Raw genomic sequence first — 15235 nt, forward strand, 5'->3', positions numbered from 1 at the left:
TATAGCTTCTGGATGTTTAACCTCTGAAGTTTTTAGATGTTTTACTCACTTTATAAGTAATTGTTTAATCATCAGACCACATTGAATTAGTTTTTCCAACCATTGTATTTAATATTAATGTAAAAATTCCACTCAACAAATATAAGTATTTATTTGCGGAAATGTGATTGAAAAAATTATACATATTGTCTTCTATCATATATAGTTGTGTTTTTAATATGTTTAGTGATAAAATACAAACAAAAAAACCTAGTTGTAGTTTAATATAAAACTATATTAAATTAAGTTTTATATAAAATTGTAATGATAGTGTTCAAAGAGGAAGGGTTAAGAATTAAATGCAATGCACTACAAGATACTGTAGTAGGAATAATATTTATTTAATCTTTACAATAATAATATCTAACGATGCATGAGACACAGTTGTAGAAGCCACGACTATGTACAGTGTACATAACTGATTGTACAATATCAGAGTCACAACTAAATCTATCCTTTGTCTTGTCAAGCAGATTCATACAGCAACTAATTGATCAATTTCTGCTATAGCCTTAAAACAAACTTGATTTATCGTTGTTTTTTAGAGAAGTGCTATCATAAAAAATCCGAATGTACAGTTTTATAAAATTAATCAAAAACTTTGAAAAATTTATAGAAGTAATCATTCAGGGTCATTTAATGAGTCGACAATTTCATAAAAAAAGTTGTCTAAAATATCTTCCAATTGCTTTTGAATTGTTTTAGATAGTATTTATAACATTTAATTTACAAACAAAGACTATCACTTATACATTTCCTACATATATTTTGCTATTCAGAATCACATCCCGTTCCAAGAAAATAGTGATTAGAAGCAACAGAGTAATACATTATTTAAGCACTGTACCGACGGTTTGTGCCATGTTTTGGGAAAATATCAATACTACCAAGACCAAAATAATAGTAGCGATTGGTAGTGCGGTTCTAAACTGTACAATGATCACTTTCGGAAAGACGATTTAGAGGGCTACAATTATAAATGTAAACCAATGTAATAAAGTTGGAGTGTGTTTCCATGAATAACTATTGTTGAAGCAAATAAATAATTAAATAATTAAATTGACTTAAATATGCGTAGCCACATTTCAATTTCAGTAGCAACAATAACATATTTACCAATAATTGGAATTGTCTAGATTGACCAATAAAAGATTAAAGCATAGGGAAATTGTTTATAATAAGCACTGTCACGAACAGGTTAATTTTCTTGGCTATTTAATTAAGTATAAGTGGAAAATTAATTATTCAGGTTTACCATGGGAATTGGGTTGAAGAGTCAGCGCATCCTCGGAGGAAGCTTTACTTAGTTTCAGTTTCTTAACCACCCCTGTTTCCCCTCATTGACAACTAATATCCGACCAAAAGAAATATCAAAGACTGTTGTATCAAAAACTTAACACTTGGAAAACAATCAGAATGCGAGAATCCTTTATAAGTCATGTCACTTTTTTCACTTTAATGAATAAATCGAATATATTTTTTGAATAGTTTGGTACAACGTCAACAACACGGATTGACTTAAATTTATGATTATTTGTTCCATTGATTTCTTCCTTATTACTGAAACACGCTGTACGTACCACAGTTCAACAGTAAAAGGTGGGAGGTGTTATGGTTGGAAGTGCTATTATTTAGATTCGAACGAAATAATTGTCTCTCCTTTAAGCGTTATTTTTTAACTGTTCTATACACAACAGTTAATGAATGATAAACAAACACACTCATAAAATAATAAGCCTTGGGAGAATCTTGGCATACTTACACAACTTCCCAAATGCATTATAATTAATAAAGTTAGTTTTATTGTTTATCTGATTTTTTTACATTTTATGTCTTAATCTATATAAATGTATCTTAGTAACTATTGTTTCGCTGAAATTAAAAGTTGTGAGACATGTTTGGTTGCAATATAATATTCTTAGCTGTTTTCAAATAATGTTATTAAGCTATGATAAGAAACACTATTAAATGTAATTAGATTCCGTGGTTTCAATAATTGATGAACACTTATTTGATATGCAACCGTCTCGTGTTAACTGAAAATCTTTGAAATTGCCCAACACAACCCAACTCATGGTCATTATCAAATAAAAATTATTATTTTTACATTAATAACCAAACGTTGGTAACAAAACTTCCTCAGAAATTGTTAGTTACAAAGTTTCTAAAGCTTTGTGATGTGTTTAGCAACGTAAATAATAAAAACTATTATTAGCAAACAGCACTAAAATGATTACAAAACTGAGTGTAAAACTTATAAAGCCTAGATCAGTGTTATGACTAAATTATTTACAATTTTGATGTTTCTATCAGTATTAAATATAAAATACATTAAAAATCAACAATAATAATACCTTATAACAATTTACAAAACATATACAGTACATAAACACGAATAATTACTTAGGCTAAAATTAATACGTGAAGGTTTTGTACAATCAGACTATAAAGTATTAAAACTCCAACAATATAAATTTAATTCAGACTAGCAATTTACACCCTTAAAAATAAATTTGATATAAGTACAATCAATGTTATCTGTAACAATTATTAGTGACACCAGAAATCTAAAATATGTACATTAAGACCTATAACGTAATGTAACCTCAAAAAGTGATGACCAAATACTACTGTACATTATTATAATTAAAAATATAGAAGAAACACACATTGGAAAGAAAGAACTTTCTGCTTTTGGCATTATAAATCATTGTAATAAATCCGAAAGTAATGTAAAGGGTGGAATGGTGTCTATTTAACTACGTAATGATTAGTTTTGAATTATTCTTTAATTTCTATCTTTTGTCAAACTGGTTATGTAAGGAGAAATAAATAAATCATAAGATTGAATAAACCTCATCTCATGACACGTAACAATTAAAACTCACTGTGACTTACAAAATATTGTTATCTTATACATATAAAATGACCTATTAAAGTACATTTAAAGGTAGGTTTTTAATGAAATACATTTATTTATTTCTTTTCATGATGAAGTGCACCAATAAAAAAAAACTAAATACTCTGTTTATTCCCATAAGTACATAAATAGAATTATGTTTTGAAATATGTTTTAATTCTGCACGCCTCCTCATAATTTATATGGTGATTTTTTAGTATTCTAAATCATCCATTGATCAAATTAAAGTTTATTTAAATAACAATCTACAGTTTTGTGTAAATGCTGTTTAAAGATACAAATTGTGAATGGAAAACCTTTATTGTATGATCCTTTAAAAATTATTGACATAGGACTTTTATTTTAGCTTCTGTTCTTTTTTTTAGATTTTTAAGGTTTTCAATTGAAAATGTTATGTTTTTTTCACCACCATTTGGGGAATATGTATGAGATACTATTATAATTCCTATCTACTTTATAATCATGTATGTTGGTTATCGTCCTTAATTTTAGTTTTGTTATTAAAATTTAATAGTGGCAGGGGTGGGTCATTTTATTTATACTCAATGTGGTATCTTTTAAGATAGCTTTGTTGAGTTTTCAATGGAGAATGGGTAATAATTATGGTCCCTACACCACGCTGGTAATGGGCAATCTATTGTAATGATGGATGTACAGAAGACCGTAATAATATAATAATTAATCGTTGAGAAAAATAATTTAGTAAAGTAGTGAACATATATATTGATAAACTTTACCAATATATGCTAAAACTAGTCATTATTTTTTAATTAGTTTAAATTTTTAGGGAGATGTACAGTGTTTTAAACATAAATAACATGTTTCCGATTTAAGTTTCAGTACAAATTGAATTTTGTATAGAGCAGAACCCCTTATATCCGACCTCGGATAACTGACTCTTCAGGATATCCGGACTAGAGTCCGTCCTTCTGCTTGTTTCCGGTATGAGACTATAACATTCATGATCGGACTTTTCGTCAATTAGTTTTCTTATTAGTACGATATATACTATATTTGTTAACTAAATATTATTTCTATAATACTGAATGAGTGCCTTTTGTTAAATATGTAGATATTATTTGCATGGGAAAAGTACTTTTTCTTCTTGTATTATCGGAATATTTTCCGTTTTAACCACGCCCCAGTTACGTCAGTTACGGATATAAAGGATTCTGTTATAGTTACTTCGTTATAAAGTTAAATTTTCTGCTAAACCAAACTGTTTTGTTGCAGTAAAACATTTTTCAACGATTTCAAACATGGAACGATATTAGACTAACTCTAACCGCGTTCAATACAAGCTATACCCTGTTACCTATCAGCGAACGGACAAACAGAACCGGTCAAAGCCCATGTAACTATAACCAACACTAACGTACAATACAATGTAACAATTACAATAACTTCGCTAAGTGAACAAAGACCTTAACAAATCTAGATCCTAGCAAATACTGCAATAACCGACAACAAGAATACTGTGGTAAACAATAGTAGAATATAACAAACAGGTAACGAAAAGCTATAGCACCTAACTGGCATAGGCTATAAAGTACATCGTATCTCTAACTGTATACAGTATAAGGCATGGCCATGTGATTGTGTCATCAAGATTGCTGGTCTTGAGTATTAAAAATATGTCACTCTACAAAATATACTGTTTTTTGGTCTCCTAAAGTAATTCCTCTCCAGTAAAAGGAGTCCTTGAATGTCCTTCTAGCAAAAGTTTTTGGAAGATGTAAAAAACACCACTTTTATATAAAGGAATCGTCTCATGTCACTCTCGATGAAAACATTATTAGCGTAAGAATTAAGAGGGGTAATAATAAACAGATAAGGTGTAAGTACATTAATAAAGTAAGGTTCAGTAAGATGTCGGTAGAATATCATGCTACTTGCCTTCAATACTTGCTCACTAAACGTGGACTTTATACTTCAGTTTAGTTCCATTTTTGTAACGGATAAATATGAGGATTTATAGTTTTCAACCAATTAAACAAAACACTATGTTATCCATCCTTTACTAACAAAAGGCATGAGCCGACGTAATGTACACCTCCTAAAGTACACTTTTCAATTGAAATGGAAATCATCGTTTGTTTTATGCAAATAAAAATATTTTCGGCTCAAAATTGGTGTAACGGTTTCGTTTTCAAGTCATAAACCAACAGAAGAGAAAGGTCTTTGGGATGGATGTACAAAATGAGTTTGAAATATTTTTAAGTTTCAACCCCTATTTTTGATTGCTTTTAGATTTTTTAAACACTAATACACAAAAAAAGAAAACTTTGATGATTATTTTTTTAAACAATGCCATTAATGTTTTCATCACCCACGAAAGTTAACTTTACACGATGTGCTATACACACTCGATATCTATTTTGGTATCGGTGTCCGAGGTCGGCGAGGGCGTGAGGGTGGTGGCGGCAGGTGGCCATGTCAGCAGCGTGGGCAGCACTGTCATGTCCACGATTGACGATCAAATGTTGAGTTGATGTCAGCTGACAGCCTCAGGCTGGTCGTCAGTGTTGTTGGTCAGCGTGTTCCACAGTGGAGACCTCGGCATCACCTTCCCCTCCACCCCGTTCTGCTAGCTGTCCGGACTCAGGACCTGGGATTACACAAAATGAAGAGAAGATAGATATATTGTAGAACGTAAGTGCAATAGAATAATAGAATCTAAGAGCTTCCTAGGGGAAGATCTCCTGGAGATTTCTAGAAGTTGAGAAGATATTCCGATAGAAGCATATATGCAATATAGAGACGCAAAGATGAGGTTGATAAACCTTCAGATACTTGTTTGTGGTTGTAATTTTATTTTCAATCAACTCTCAAGCAGGTGTACTCTCAGATCAAACTGGGGATGAAATAACGGAATCGCAATAATATTTGCAAAGCGTGCCAGTCAAGATAACCTGTGAGTAGTAACCGTACAAAATCATTTAGTAATAAGTATATTTAGCTGTAAAAACAAGCGACTGATATGGTTTAACTAATGTGTTGAATCACGCCAAGGAATAACTATAATTGGTTTTTAAAATATGAATTCAAAACAACTGTAATTGATTAAGCAAATCATAATTTTTCTCTAATTAAATGCAATGAAAGAAAATCTAAAGTTTTGCGTGTTTCTTCAATATTGCAACTATAAACCTGAGAGCTTTATAATAGATATCTGCAATCTATTGTCATGAAAAAAAAATTAGAAGTTAATGTCTTATTGAAGCTCCAGAAAGAAGTTTGTTCGAACAATGAAAATTCTAAAAGAGGATCGATCACGTGACCCTGAACAGTAACTCACCTCCACGGCAGTAGACTCGGGGTCGGGATCGCTCCGCTCCTCCACGACAGTGTCGAGCTCTGCCGAGGGGAAGGCGCGACTGAGAGCTCTCTCACTGCGCAGACTCACTGCTCGGTTACGCCCTGCTGTGGGGCCGGCCAGGTACACTCCTGTACATCATGCGCGGGGTGATATGCGACTTCAGGTATTGGGAAACAGATACTCACTCAATCGAGTTGAGGTATATATTATAATGTTGTAAGGTCAAAGAAAATTATACATTGTATCATTTTGACCAATACACTAATACCTATTACTCAAATTTGTAACTTCCATGTAACAGCTGAAATCAGTACTTGTGAACACATTGTATACGTTTCTTATGAGTTAAAATTTTGATTTATGTAAGTGATTGATTAACTGAATAAAATGTAAACGTGTTGTAAACAGGAAACAAAATTATTATATAACAGTTAAAAGACATTATGTCGGTATTAAACTATTATCGCATGCCGATTAATATAAAACATTACCTCCAAAGTAATGGGATAACTTGGGTTAGTGTGCTGGCCAAGAGCCAGCGGAGTATTTTAAAAGTTGTAGCTTTATCCTTACAATGCTTTTTGTTTGTGACTGTCTAAGTTTGAGTAATTTGTATGTGTTTTGATTTTGTTTGGAAAATATTAAGTGTGTATATTCGAATAATACTATACAAGAATACTCTGGTGGCAAGATGTTTGTGTATACGTCTGGATATCTTAACAATACAAAACATCTTAACAATATTTTCACTTTTCAGTTCTTGGAATGGTTTCTGAACAGTTCCCTGATTGTACTTCTGCAATATCATATCCGTGATATCATTCTACGTCATTTATTGGTTTTTATTTCATAAATGTATGCCACATGACTTTTTCTGTTTTGGCATGTGGTATTTTCTAAAATATTTCAGCAATTTTTAAGGGAAAGACTCAGAATTAGAGTTTATCATAGTAATATAACAGTACAAAATTCACATCATAGAACGGTAATATTATGGAATGGTAGGAAAAGTATGTATCTGATGACGTTTACTGATTTGTAGTATGTATTAGAAATATACGTTAGTTTACTAAAAGTTATATAAATTGGTATTGTAATGGACAGTTTTAACGGCGATGTTTTAATGGCGAAAACCCTATCGTCTCTGAAAAATACCAGAAACTACATCATTTTTTTAAAGATATAACACGGTGAAATTAAATATAATTCCGTCCATGGCATGAGGTAATCCCTGCAATCCCTCAGGCACGTGTAGTTGTTGCGTTGTTCTTATATTTTTTGCTACCTCGTTAGAGACATACATGTAGCTGTGCAGCGTCGTACAAAAAAATGGGCATATGTATACCTATTACTAAAAACACAGTGTAACAAAACGTTAAAGGTTGTACAATTTATTTTGGTTTGACAATTGGTTAATTTATGGCTCTTTAAGGTAATATCCCTAAACACACAATAAGTAAGAAAATGTTTTCTTTCACTCCACGAGGAATTCATAGTATTAAAATTTAAAAAAATCATCCATTTTTGTAATCTGATAAAAAAATCTGAATGGGAATCTTTTTACAGTATGTACAGTTTTTGCTTCAGGTAGTGATGTGAGTTCTAGTAAATTATTGACTTCATTCTTTTGAATTAAAGTATATTTAAATTAAATTACGTGTTTTCCCAAAACTTATTTTTTAGAAAATTATTTTTTTGTGTAAGTAAAAATATGTCACTTCCTGAACCTATAACTCGTATACCTACTGTGAAAATTACACATTTTTACACACAGCTTTGTTTCCTTAGGATAATTACAAAATTGGCCAAAAGGGCTACTTTAAATGCCTCCTCGTAGAGTGGTAAATTTTGTTTACTAATCCTGTCTTCTAAAAATATATCTTAAAGAGCTTTAAATTTAGAACAAACAATATTTTCAAACCAAAACATTGATTGCACTGACTTAACACACTATTAGAAGTGCACAACTCAAATCGTAGAATCAATGTCATTATCTAGGAAACAAATGTGGACTACATTAGTGTTCTATTATGACTTAATACGAGCATAGTAAGGTATTGGTATCCAAGTTGAAAATCAAACTAGGAACCTCGTACATTAAGTGTTAGCTAAGCACTCAAACAGGTCTAACAGCTAACTTGGAGTGGCGCGTGTTAAGGTTGTCACTCTGTACTTTACCTCCTCCGTCATCACAACATGTCCAACCTCGTCTTCTGTCGGGGAAAAATGTTGTTTACATTATAATAGATACAGCTGCAAAATAACCATACTATAACGATTATTTATATACATAGTCAGTTATTAACATATATCAATTTATAAAATAACGCCAGAAAACTGTGTGATATCAGTTTTGTTACTGTAAACATGTATTTAAATATAATTCAAATGCATTTCATGAATTATATTTTCATATATTCCAATAGCTAACATAGTCCTTAGGGCTGGTGTCACCCTAATACATTCAAATCATCGTTGTAGTTACTTTCCAACTTTAAAATGATCAGAATTTGAATAAACATTTCACAAAATTAATTGTTTCAAAAAGAAAGAAAATATTTTGAAGAATTGTACTTAACCCTTATGTATAATGTCCTAAAGGACGTGTTTTATTCCATAATGCTTAAACTAGTTATTTATAATAAACGTTCAAAAATCGCATGCGACATCCAATTCAACAATGCAAGAGTATGTACAGAAAATATTTAAAATAAATAGTTATATTCACCATACCATGTCTACAACCAAGACCTAAAATGTTTGAAAGTTCGTGATGGACTTCAATTAGGTTTTGAAATATTTCTAACGCAGCTGGAAAATTATGTAGTTCAACAGAAAAAAGCATTAAAATCTTAAATGACAGCTATATTTAAAAAGTTCTAAAATACATCAAAGAATTTTCAAAATTATGACGTTATTCGCCACCTTGACGAAATTCATGCGTTGTCTAGAACAGACCTAAACAATTCTTTAAATGAATCATATAAGATATGTTTATAGCAGACATTTTCAGATTGCAGACATATCATTGCTCCAAGAGTCTTCAATGAACATAGCACTCAAGCCCAGTGAGCTGGACAGATTCGTGGAGTCACCTGATGATGAACGTTTGGTTTCGAAAAGCCTTGTTCAAAAAATAAACCATTTGGAAAAGTATTGTTTTTATTAACATATAGTAATATATATGTAATATATCTTTTTTTTCCTACTGAACGCGAAGAGAAAGTTCAAACAGTGGTGGCTGTACATGACATAAACAGATTAATGTACAAAACATTAGTGAAACACTTACCGAGTCTGTGCATAGGGCTGAACCTGACCAAGGAGATGGCCCCGGGGTCGGACTCGCAGTTGCTGGAACAGTGGACAACGGTTACAGTTATACAGAATGACAGTTGGAATCAGTACTTGAACGCATCATAAGTTATTCAATTACTAAATACTGACATTTTTAGAAATAATTAATTAGCATTGTCTAAATTGAAGAATATTCAAAAATGTTATTGAATAAAGACAAGCCAGCGGGACAAATTACTTTCTAAAGAATATTCTGAAACTGCAACACTAATCCTTGAATTTAACAAAAGATTGCAGGACACTGTGTCATTTCCTATATAACAGTAGTATATATTTAGGGCAGATAGACTTTATAAACATTTGGAGGAAAATATTTTAAATGAAACACTTATTCTCTGTGCCTTGATTTAAACTTATAGTACACATGGTAGTAATAATAAAATACAATTTTTTAATACAATGTTGCACACGGGAAACTATTCTTCATTACTACCTTTTAGAAGAAAAATGTATTTATCTATAAGATAATTCTTCTTTTCCATGTCTTTCTTAGTATGGGTGCTTTTGAAGCTCATTTCTTAGGTTTTACTGGTACATTTTGTATACAGTATATAATAAATTCTAAGTTAGCTCATTTTATATATATATATATATTTTTTTTTTTAATTAAAATCCTATCTAAGTCACACTTAATTTTTTTATTCCTTTATTTCCCAAAAACCATCCATCCATATCACAAAATATAAAATTATAAAAGTACGAAGCGCAGAAAAAAGAACCAAGGTATTGAAATCTCGATGTCTTTTATGTTCATGCAAGTTGCTGAATTATAGTGGTGCATCGTAGTGGGCTGTCAGCAAGGTGAAGAAAAAAGAGGGAAATCCATTGTACAGAATAGGCCTGCCTACAAGGATGTGAAGTTTATTGTGGTAAACCTACCTCAGACGCAGTCGTCGTTCTCACTGGAGCGTTTCATGGTGACTGAGACATAAGCGTGAGAATAGGAATCCAAACACTCTATAGATTTGCATAGTTAAAACGTTTGTCCTAGAGAACTTACCCTGCGCGACGTCGGTCACGCTCCCTGGCGAGCTTGGCACGACGTCTGAGACAGCAGATCACCAGGAGGGCTAGCAGGGGAAACCCAAGGATACACGACACTATGGGGATGACAATGGTCTCCGGTTGTACTGTAACCATAATAACATACATTATTGTACAAATCATCTTGATAGATAACATCATAATAAATAAGTAAAAGTTTATGTGCTCTTCCTTTATGTTACCAGATCACGCCATGGTTGAGTTTTCTACAATTATCACATCAAAATGCTACCTAAGAACTCTTAATATTCATCCACCGAAGGCCAACTATCATCTGATTCAGCGTTCACTAAAATAAGAGTAAAGAAGCTAGTCTAGCCGTTTTTCACGTAAATTAACATCTGAACAAGGAATCGAACCAGATTCTGGCCGAACGCTACCTTTAGAATAATTTATGAAAATGTCATACTAAACTATTGGAATTTTTAAACATAACATGTCATATACATACATGTTTATTCACAACATGTTAATGTTTTGGTAAACTTTATGTTTTATATTTGAACAGACACAAAAAGGTCTAGTTGTGGCTCGTTTATTTATAATTATCTGAAGAACTTGTTCTGGGTGCAGCAACAATCTATGTGTTACTTAAATTCGGGCAACCCAATAGATTTACAGTAGCAGAAATCACTCCAGATCAACCGCAAATTTCGAGTAATGGTTAAAAAGTTATATTTTAAGGTTAAGGTTTATTTTACTGCGGAGGATAACTATTAGAGTGGGTTGAGCTCTGATAATTTTAAAAACTTTTTAAAGCTTAAAAATAACAAAATATGGATCCTCCTGCTAGCAAAAGGTTGCTGAAGGAGGTATTGGGTACTACATAAAAGGTGGCTCGAAACAACTGTTGGTGGAGCCAGTGAGTACCACGTTGTAGGTAGCAAAAGAGGTTACTGATAAAGTTATTGATTAATATCAATAAATAGGGTTACTTTGTTGTCATACATATAAAACTCCTACATCTCATAAAATCTTGGTGAACGCAAAGTGTAAAACTAAATAATTAAGTAAACGTCTTATATAAATTGGATTAAATACCAAGTTTTAAAATGGCATATGTTCCATGCTTTGTTTTGACATTTATATGATGTAAATGTGACCGCGATTTTCAATGAATGAATAGAGAAGAAGCAATGTGGCAGTGCGACATTTTGTTGAAAATATTAATAATGAAGGTATTAATTACTTTTTATGGTAGTAGAACCTTCCCAGTTTGACCGTTCAAAGGATTTGATAAAAAATATAGTGCTAGGTTGAGTTCTTAGCACGTTGACTACGAAAGATACTCTAGTGTGGACTAAATAGTTAATAGTAATAAGTATCACAAATAAAAAGGCAGCAATGCAAATTCTGTATAACCCAAAAATTATTTGAGGAAACACGACTTAAAATGATTTTAATTATACCTTTTAATTAATCGGTGTTAGATATATATATATATATATATATATATATATATATATATATATATATATATATTGAAATATATATATATATATATATATATAATATATATATATATATATATATATATATATATATATAAAGTAATTAGACATTCTAAATAGAAGGGGTTTCAATGAAAATACTTACCAGTAGGGTAAACATAAATTGTAGGTCGCTGTTTGTTATGAGGCAGAGCCAAGGGGGGAGAAGGCATGGTTGACATGACTATCCCCAGCTCTACCGTCAGCCCGTGATCTTCTTGCATCCTGTCCATGGTCACTTCGTACCTGCAAGACAGAAGAGTGTAAGGTAAATTGTAGGTCGCTGTTTGTTATGAGGCAGAGTCAAAGGAGGAGAAGGCATGGTTGACATGACTATTCCCAGCTCTACCGTCAGTCTGTGATCTTCTTACATCCTGTCCATGGTCACTTCGTAGCTGCAAGGGAAAAGAGTGTAAGGTAAATTGTAGGTTCTTAAGGAGGTAACGAGTTCTTAAGGATTGAGTACATGATCCACATATCAATGACAGAATGAACTACATGAGCAAACGGTGTTCAGTGAAATATTTTACTCCGTTTATATGGACTTTTGGATAGTACTACGCACAATTTATTTCTTCAAGATTAAATTTTTGTTTCAAGTTTATATTTAGCGGTGTACAATTTGAAAGCTTTACACAATTTCGGGCATCAAGCCGAAAACATCCTGTTATCCGGGTTATCAAAACTCAAGACCTATGATTTAGCATTCTCAAAAATAAAAAAAAATTTACATATGTGGATGAACATGGAAATGTCTAACTAGACATCAGAAATTCCATAGCGATCGGTTGAAGGATTAACCACCTCACTGAACAATACAAGCGTACTACATATTACAAGCTACATATAACAGAGAAGATGAAAGAAGGGGAATATCTATATGACATAGCAATTAAGACAATTATTATTTTTAAGGCATAAAGAAATAATTAAGGTTTTCCGAATCATTTTCCGAAGGTTTTCTGTTGATTCTGTTAATGGTAGCAAGCTTGTAAGTTGATTAATATATGCAGAATCTGTTAATGACTCGTATTATCAACATATTAATGTATTCTATAGGCTACTCTATAGCCCAGCTAAAAATATGCATAGTTGAGAGGCATTATCCTTTTGAAAGATACGATTTGTAGAGGTTGTAACAGTCTTTTATTCACAGTCTTTCAAAGTGAACACGGCTGAGCTTGAGGCTATATCCAAAATCTCTCCAGCGTCTTCATTCCTAATACCAACTCCACAATATCCACATCAACATCCTGTTAAATCATATAAAGCGCAATAGATCTGTTAGGCTTAATTACGTGCAGGTATGAAGATTTTTCACTGTAAACATTAACAGTACACGTGGACTATTAATAATAAATTATTGTTATTAAATAATATTCTTAATATAAAATGTAAATATATCTCTAGAATTTAGCTAATAGTTTAAAAACATTTATATAGACGGTATAATTCAAACCTGAATGAGGATTAACTAAATCTATGATAAACTGAAGTGCACGTGATCGATGCAAACATCAACTCAGTTACCAATGAACTATGATGTTTGTCAGACACACATTTATTTTAATCACGTTTCTTTCGATCTTCATTGAGCCTTGTTTCCAACCAGTGCGAGTCGACCTATATTTGGATGACAGACTTATTTTTTTTCGAAATACTCTTGATAAGTCAAAACTATTTATAACTATTAAATATATATATATATATATATATATATATATATATAATATATATATATATATATATATATATATATATAGTTAATCAGATTTAATTGAAAGTTAAACTTTTTTACGTTACGCTGATTTGCAGAGGCACATGACAAATCAACACCAAGCCTGAACCATTTTGGAAAATGATGTATTCGTCAATGATGGGGTCAGTAAAGGTAATATTGTTAATTTTAATTCTACTAAGATGGTGCTCTGAAAAAGGTAATAAAACATTTTATAATTACTATCAAAAAGTAAAAAGAATATCAATGTAAAGCATAAAATTACCAGAGAAAGCAGTTCTCTTAAATTTATCGCAACTACCATTATGTAGTGAAGAATACTAGCTAAAACTAGTGAAATTGTAGTTTTCAGTACGTAAGCATACAAATACATTTTTCACTGAAATATTTACGTCCTATGGGTTAATCAGCCCAAGGGCAAGATACGATTTTATATGTTTCTCGAGTAAGTTTACTCTAAGTTTAAAATGGTTTATTTCTTTGTATTATTCAAGGCTAAAAAAAAATTATATATTTATATATTAATAGAAGTTTATGTTGTGTAACAGCAAAGATATCGTTTCAAAACAGTATTAGGCCTTACAGAAAATAAAACTCGGATTTTATATGACACGCAGTTTAAGACTCTGATATCTACCAAGAAACAAATTTTCACACTCAAACCTTACAAAATGCAAGGAAGGAGGAAAAATTGTATGAAGCAATCTTTTGCACTTGGTTCCCTGCTGTAAGCGAGAAGTTGGGGAATACGAGGATCTGATTTATGGAATTATAACAAGATTCTCTTTTACATTACATTTTAACTTTTTATAACTCCCTGCTGTAAAAAGGTAATTGGAAATAAATCAAGCCATATTTTATGTCAGTTCTCTACTGGTTTTGAGAATAAACTCACCATACTCCATTAGTAAATTTTGTAGAACACAATTTATTAAATTAGCCACTAAATAAATTTAAAATATTTATAAACTTAAGAGTGGAATTACGCACTTGTAATTAGATACCTATATAAAAATTATTATAAATTTGCATCAATAATTTTTTCTTTTAATTTGTATCGCCATTTTAAAGACGCCAAGAATGAAATAATATATACATTTAATGCATTTTTAAATTAAATCAACCAGGTCGTTTTCCACCCTACAGTAGAATAGAGAAAAATGTTACTCAAAATCAACTTAATGTATTAGCATATATAAAATTTACACTAAAATTAAAACTAGTAGGTCTTTATTAAAACAATCATACACATTTAAGTTAGAGAATAATTATTTGGAATACTTAAAATTAATAGTCAATTTTACATAGTGATTTTCATTTATCCAAAC

The 15235-nt window shown here is 31.3% G+C and overlaps 1 protein-coding gene across 3 annotated transcripts in view; it reads right to left on the reverse strand.

Annotated features, from left to right (window-relative positions):
• Window positions 1-356: 356 nt before the first annotated feature.
• LOC124359955 overlaps window positions 357-15235 on the reverse strand; it is a 222149-nt gene continuing 207270 nt past the window's right edge. For 2 of the 3 annotated variants that reach the window (XM_046813148.1, XM_046813147.1), the window contains 5 exons: window positions 12276-12415; window positions 10636-10765; window positions 9571-9632; window positions 6258-6406; window positions 357-5567 (listed from right to left, as the gene is read on the reverse strand). In XM_046813148.1, the coding sequence (XP_046669104.1) occupies window positions 5547-5567; window positions 6258-6406; window positions 9571-9632; window positions 10636-10765; window positions 12276-12402 (489 nt within the window). In that variant the 5' untranslated portion in view covers window positions 12403-12415 and the 3' untranslated portion in view covers window positions 357-5546. Of the gene's footprint in view, window positions 5568-6257; window positions 6407-8456; window positions 8492-9570; window positions 9633-10635; window positions 10766-12275; window positions 12416-15235 lie in introns of all 3 variants that reach the window. The other variant, XR_006922198.1, reaches the window with a different exon arrangement.

Source organism: Homalodisca vitripennis, chromosome 4 (assembly GCF_021130785.1).
Source record: "Homalodisca vitripennis isolate AUS2020 chromosome 4, UT_GWSS_2.1, whole genome shotgun sequence".
Classification (NCBI taxonomy): domain Eukaryota; kingdom Metazoa; phylum Arthropoda; class Insecta; order Hemiptera; family Cicadellidae; genus Homalodisca; species Homalodisca vitripennis.